Genomic DNA, 6,461 nt, shown 5'->3' on the forward strand with positions numbered 1-6,461 from the left:
CCTGGAGTTTGATCCTGATCCTAGGTCCCCATAGTCTTCCCCCAGCGACAGCCTCTCGTGACCACTGTCTGGCCATACTCCGAGGACAGGGGGTAGCTGTGTGTGTGTGTGTGGGGGGTGTCATTAGGTCTGTTTAGAGGTTTCTGGTCTCTGTCCAGTCCTGGTGACGTGCAGTGGACTCTCCTTAGCACAAAGGTGCCTGTCGGGCATACTCTGGGTTCCTGTGGTTCCTGTAGTTCGTGGTTCATTTGCACAGGGAAGTAACGGTGTTGGCTTGTAAACACAGGCCTTGCTGGCAGGACTGTTGAGTTCTGCTGTGAAAATCTACCTTAGTATACATTAGGTATGTGTGTGTTCTTACTTCACAACTAGGAAAACACACACACACACACACACACACACACACACACACACACACACACACACACACACACACACACACCCCTTGTGGAACTGTTGAGTTCTGCTGTGAAAAGCTACCTTAGTATACATTAGGTATGTGTGTGTTCTTACTTCACAACTAGGAAAACACACACACACACACACACACACACACACACCCCTTGTGGAAGGAAAGTTTCCATGGACAGTGGCAGAGGTCTTTGGCATTCTCAGGTGTGCTGTGCTGACGTCATACGGCTATACCACATGCTAAACTCTTAGAAATAATGAAAGATATTCTGCAAACGGCAGTGCTGCCCCCCTCCAGAAACAAAGATCTCCTCCTCTGCCTTCCCCATTCAGAGCCCCTCGAACCTCCCCCAGCGTCCCACTCCAGGCCAGCGAGTTGGTCACTTTCTGGGGAGGCCCCAGCCTGGCTCGCACATGGCCTGGTGCTGCCATGTCCTGTGTGTCCTTTCGTCTGTCCTACCTGGGAATGTGAGCCTGATGTGACTTTGCTGTGAGTGGGCACTGCGTCTTTCTGTCACCCCTCGGGGGTAGCGAGCAGCTTGTCTCTGGGCAGCCAGTTCCTACCTGTTACCTCAGCCCCATTTTTCCTGTTACCTTACGACAAGAACGACCTCCCATTCCTGGGAAGGGTCTTGGGGAGGTTGTAAAAGGTTTGGCCCGAGGGGCCGGAGAGGATTTACCTGGATGGAGAAGCAGCAGGAGGAGACATGGCTGGAAAAGGCTAGGCGCAGGACAACCTAACAAGACCATACTTAAATGGGTTTAAGTATAGGACACACATGTTGGCCAGGGCAGATAAGCTGATACTTCCTGGAGCCTGCCTGTGAGTTTTCTACCCACCGCTGGAGGGGTTGGGAGCCATGTGGCTGGGACGACACAGAAAGGCCCCTCCATTCACCCCATCACCATCCAGCTCCAGCCTTGGTTATTTCATGCAACACCTATCTACCTCTGCTTTCCAGAATTCCATAAATTTGTACTGCTGATGATCTTTTCAGTGATGGAGATCACTCTGGCCTTCTCAGCCTCAGCATGCAGAGTCCCTTAGGATGCTGCTGTTTTGGGGGGTGTGAGTTTGACGTTACCAAAGGGAGAAAAATGAAGGACTGGGTGATGGGCTATGGAACGTTTCCTGGTTCACTGCTGTCTAGGTTCTGTAGCCGGGTAAACTGGGGCTGCGTCTGCGTTGGCGTCTGTTTTCTTGTGACTAAAGATAATTATTTCCCACCCTATACAATGGAAGTTGATTTCTGAACAGTATATCCAGAAATATTTCCTGTTTTCTTTCCTCTCGGCTTACCAGTAGGCCAGATTACTTGAAAAATAACAACAAAACATCTTGTTTGTCCATCTGTTTAGCCAGTTTCTCTTCATGAGAAAACTGGCTTCACTGGCTTCACTCAAGGGCGCTCTTTTGCCTGATGGAACAGGCTTCAGAGCTCCCCACCCACTCCCAGCAGACACTCCCAGTGTTGTGGTCAGACTGGGCTCCGGAGTTTGTTTTCGGAGACTGGTGTCACAGTCTTGATCATGACGTGATCAAATCCCACAGGCCTGCCCGCTTCTGTTTCTTTGCCTCCCCACCAGGGGATGCTGTATTGCTGTGGTTAATGCCGGCCATGGGGGGGTCTGGAGCTTAGATGTGCTGTGACTTGTGCCAGCATCGAACATAGCCCTAATAGCTGCTGAGTCAAAGACCACAGGAAAACAGGAAGGACCAAAGCCAGAATAATTTGATCCTTTTGTGCTCGTCTATCTTGGGGGGTGATGTGGAGATGGCCCATTTTGGGGAGGCACAGCCTCCTCGTGCAGAGCCTCATTCTCTCATTTCGAGCAGTCTCCCCGTCCCTGGCTGGTCTCTGAGAGAAGCCAGGATGAGCAAGGACAGCGGGAAGCACAGGACACTCAGCAATCACTGCTGTCCGCTGCCTCCATCATTCCATCCACTGTTGTGCCTGCCTGTCTCGGTCCCTGCTACATCACTTCCCCCTGGGCTGGGAACAGTGTTTTCCCTGTGCCTCCTCTTCCCTGGCTGAACCTGGCTGAGCCTGTGGGGCTTTTGTGAATACGGCGGAGTAACTGAATAGTGTACGCTGTAGCAAAAGGAGCCACACACAGACTAGGATACTTGTGACAGGAGATAAGCACAGAGGTGCTCGGAGCCTGCACCAGCAGGAGGTGAATGCTTGGGTGTCTTCATTTCAGACATTCCTCTTCCTCCGCTGCCTCCTCACGCAATTCCTCTTCCTGGAGAAGTGGCAGAAAACTCAGTTCCAGGCTTTCTAGCCTGTTTCCCTGTCGCTTCCGAGAGGCTCTTGCTGTGGTGTTAAGGTCAGAGACATTCAGGCAACACAGTGGGGACAGACGGCGGCTTTCTGCTGAAGGAGACAGAGGGTTCTCATCTGCTTGTCTCACCTGCAGACACATTTGTGCCAGGGCCAGGGTGTCTCCATAGCTACCTGCCTCCATCAGTCCAAGGGGACAGACAAATGCACACACACATACACACATACACACACACCCCTTTTCTCCTGCACACACACACACACACACACACACACACACACACACACACACACACACACGGGACAGACAAATGCACACACACATACACACACACACACACACACACCCCTTTTCTCCTGCACATGCCCAGGTTCCGTCAGAGGCTGAGTCAACACACGCACACGCACACCCATTCTGCATACTCCCAGGTTCCGCTAGAGACTGAGTCAGCTTGGCCCCCCAGTTCTGTAGGACCTCTGGCCCCAGATCCCGGTGGGGGTGTCGAGTGCACCTGGGAGACCCCAGAGGAAGAGCCTGAATTGACATCAGGGTGGCTCATTCCCTGCAGGCCTCCCAGTGCTGAAGCATGTGCTGACGCCTCGTATCAAGGCAACCCACGTGGCCTTTGACTGCATGAAGAGCTACTTAGACGCCATCTATGACGTCACCGTGGCTTTCGAGGGCACGACAGATGAGAAGGGGCAGCGGAAGGAGGCCCCCACCATGACCGGTCAGTCCCTGCTGGGTCTCTTTGTTCCCTTACTTCCCCTTTGTGTCTCTGCTCGCTTGGCACCACTGAGCACAGGGTCCAGGGTTTCCTGCCTCACCCGCCGCCTTAGACGGAGCGTAGATTGATGGGTCTTAGTGTCCACCTGTCCCCCGCCTTTCCACAGAGGGTCCTGGAATATACGGGAGCTTCCCGGCTCCTCTGGGACCCATAGGCCTGTCCCCCTGGGCTGAGGAAGACCATCTGCTGAGGCTGGGGCGCATCTCCTCAATGAGTGGCTGGTAGCCTCAGACAGCTCCTGGCAGGTTCTTGGTGGTACTGGGGTTTTTGCCTGCTGCTGCCGGTTCACAGGGAGCAGGTGGACAGGCCCCCACTCACAGGTGTGTCTGAGAGGGCGGGTGGGGGTCCTGTTATCTATTTCGGTGGGGGTGGCGGGTGGCGCCTGCCCTTGGCCTTAACCCTCATGAGGTCCTCCTCCCTGCCCCTCTGTGTGCCTGGGCTTCCTCAGAAGGGGTTTCCCTGAGCCAGTCAGCTTTTCCTTATATCTGAGTCTTTGGACCATGTGACTGGACACAAATGTGAATTCTGAAATAACTTCTGAAATGGTGTGTTTGGTTTTGCTAGGATTTCTCTGCAAAGAATGTCCCAAAATTCACATCCACATTGCCCGGATTGACAGGACACAGGTCCCGGAAGAGCAGCTGTCCATGAGGATGTGGCTTCATGAGCGCTTCGAGATCAAAGACAAGTGAGTGAGGCCACCAGCAGGGTAGGGCCAGGGGTCAATGTCAGGGACATGTGCAGTCGGGACACTGGACAGTTGAGACATGAAACAGTCAAACACGAGACAGTCATGAAGGCAAGGCCAAGAAGAGGGGAAGGCAGAGGTGGGAGGACGGAAGAGGCTGGGGAGGCCGCCGATCTCCAAGCCTGCATCAGAGCTCAGATCCCACGCAGTGCGATGCTGCTGTGAGGCTAGCTGTACCAGGCATTCCATCTGTCTGTGTCATCTTGGTCTCTAGGCTTCCACTGCCCCTCTGTCTCCTGTGGGGCACTAGCAAAGGGCAGAGAGTCACTCTTGCCTGCCCCGCCCCCACTCTGGCCCTAGGTTGCTAATAGAATTCTACGACTCGATGGACCCCGAGCGGAGGAACAGGTTTCCAGGGGAGAGCGTCCAGTCCAGCCTGAGTCTGCAGAAGACACTGCCGTCTCTTGTCCTCCTGAGCGGCCTGACTGCGGGCCTGCTGATGACCGAGGCCGGCCGGAAACTGTATGTGAAGACCTGGCTCTTTGGAACCCTCATCGGCTGCCTGTGGGTCACTGTGCGCGCGTGACCGTGCCCGGGGACCCTGACAGTGGGCACCCTTGGTGGCTGGCAGATTGTAAATAAAGCCTTGTTGACTGAGCCCGGGGGAGGTTCCATTTCTGACTGGAGCCAGAGTTGCTGGTTTTGGGGGTGACCTTCTGTGGCCCAGCCACTTGGTGCTGACATGACCGAGGTGGCTTCCAGGAGCGCATCCCAAGTCTAGATGCCGCGCACGTGGACATGCCCCGGAGATGCTCTTTTTCGTTGTGGTTAATTTTGTGTTTTGTCTGCATTTGTCTCATCAGAGCTGTCCTCACTAACATCTTTTGTATCTGGCATCACTGGCCTGGGTTTTCTCTCTGCTGAGTTCCGAAACCAGTGATAGAATCTGTCCATTAGCACTGAGGAGGGGCCAGGAGAGCGGGTCTCAGCCGAACCCTGGGGTGCATCCATGCTTCCCGTCACTTCACCAGCTTGACAGTGTGTCTGTCCACGGTGACCAGCCTCCCTGAGTAAGCACCACTACCCTGTACCAGTCTGAAACAGAAGTCGGTCAAGCAGGACACTGGGTCATCCTCAGAAATTTAGTTCCGGAGCCCTGTGCCATAAGTGCTGGAGGCCGGAGGGTCCCGCCTGCTTTTCTGCCAGAACAGTCAGTGTCCGCCTGGGCCAGCCTCTTCCTGGCGGTGACAGGGCCCAGCTGTACCCTGTTTCCTCCTGTGGCCTCGGCAGCTGGGACAGGAGAAGCTCTGTTGGCCCTTGGGGAGGTGGGGTGTGAACCCATGCCTGTGCCCAGCTGGCCCATGTTGGCCCAGGAGGGGGGAAATGGGGAGCCATAGCCCCATTGTTCCTTGACCCAGAACTGCATTCGGGATGTGAGTTCTCCCCCAAGACAGTGCCGGCCCCCGTGCCCATGACCGGAGCTTTCCCAGAGGCAGGGTCTGTTGGGGTCGTCGTGGCTTTTGAGGTGACCCCTCTGTTCCTGGCCGACCAACTTAGGGTGCCAACACGTCCAGCTTAGGCTGGTGACAACACTTTCACTGGCTCGCTCACTCCCCAAGGAAAGTGACCTGATGCCAAATTGCTGTTGCCTTGACATTTTCTAGTGTGCCTCCGTGTCTCCATCTTATTCTTTCTGTCGCCATCCTATGGGGTGGTCTTTTCCTAAGTATGTCAGAACAACTGCAGGGTAGCGTGTCTTTGAGGAAGCGTGCAAGATTTGTGGTGGGTTATTGGTTCTGGAGGCTCCAGGTCATTCATTCCTTGGATGGCTCCTCTTCTGATCCCACCAAGGTTTGTAAAACACTTGTTAAAAATGGTATCAAAATATCTGGAAAACTGAATGCTCCCTTTTAACATGGATTGATATGACCTGATCAAGTCCCTGTGTTTTCCTGCCAACCCCTTGCCTCTGTCCCTCGAGCTGTTGTTTTATGATTATTGCTGAGTTACACCTTATGTAGGAGTTTTCCTTTATGGGGCAGCCAATGCTGAGCTTGTGTCTGTGGTGTTTTCAGGAAAGGGATTGTGTGGGTGAAAGTAAAAAATAAACGAAATCTTCCACTCTGTAATGTCTGTGCTTTGGAACCTTCTAGCGACCTAAAAATTTATAAGGCAGTCATCTTCCCAGTTTGCCCCCCATAAATTTGTGCATTTGGAAAGAAATTCCTCAAACTAGTCAGAGGTAATTTGGGCATCTAATCTCGAGTATTTCCAAAGATGCAAACAGCT

The 6,461-nt window shown here is 53.6% G+C and overlaps 1 protein-coding gene across 1 annotated transcript in view; it reads left to right on the plus strand.

Annotated features, from left to right (window-relative positions):
• The window catches only part of AGPAT5 (1-acylglycerol-3-phosphate O-acyltransferase 5), a 660,206-nt gene extending 655,377 nt beyond the window's left edge, over nt 1-4,829 (plus strand). The window contains exons 7-9 of the mRNA XM_049790613.1: nt 3,266-3,427; nt 4,049-4,172; nt 4,533-4,829. Coding sequence (XP_049646570.1) covers nt 3,266-3,427; nt 4,049-4,172; nt 4,533-4,758 — 512 coding nt within the window. The 3' untranslated portion in view covers nt 4,759-4,829. The remainder of the gene's footprint in view (nt 1-3,265; nt 3,428-4,048; nt 4,173-4,532) is intronic.
• The last annotated feature ends 1,632 nt before the right edge of the window (nt 4,830-6,461 follow it).

This window comes from Suncus etruscus, chromosome 17, assembly GCF_024139225.1.
Source record: "Suncus etruscus isolate mSunEtr1 chromosome 17, mSunEtr1.pri.cur, whole genome shotgun sequence".
Classification (NCBI taxonomy): domain Eukaryota; kingdom Metazoa; phylum Chordata; class Mammalia; order Eulipotyphla; family Soricidae; genus Suncus; species Suncus etruscus.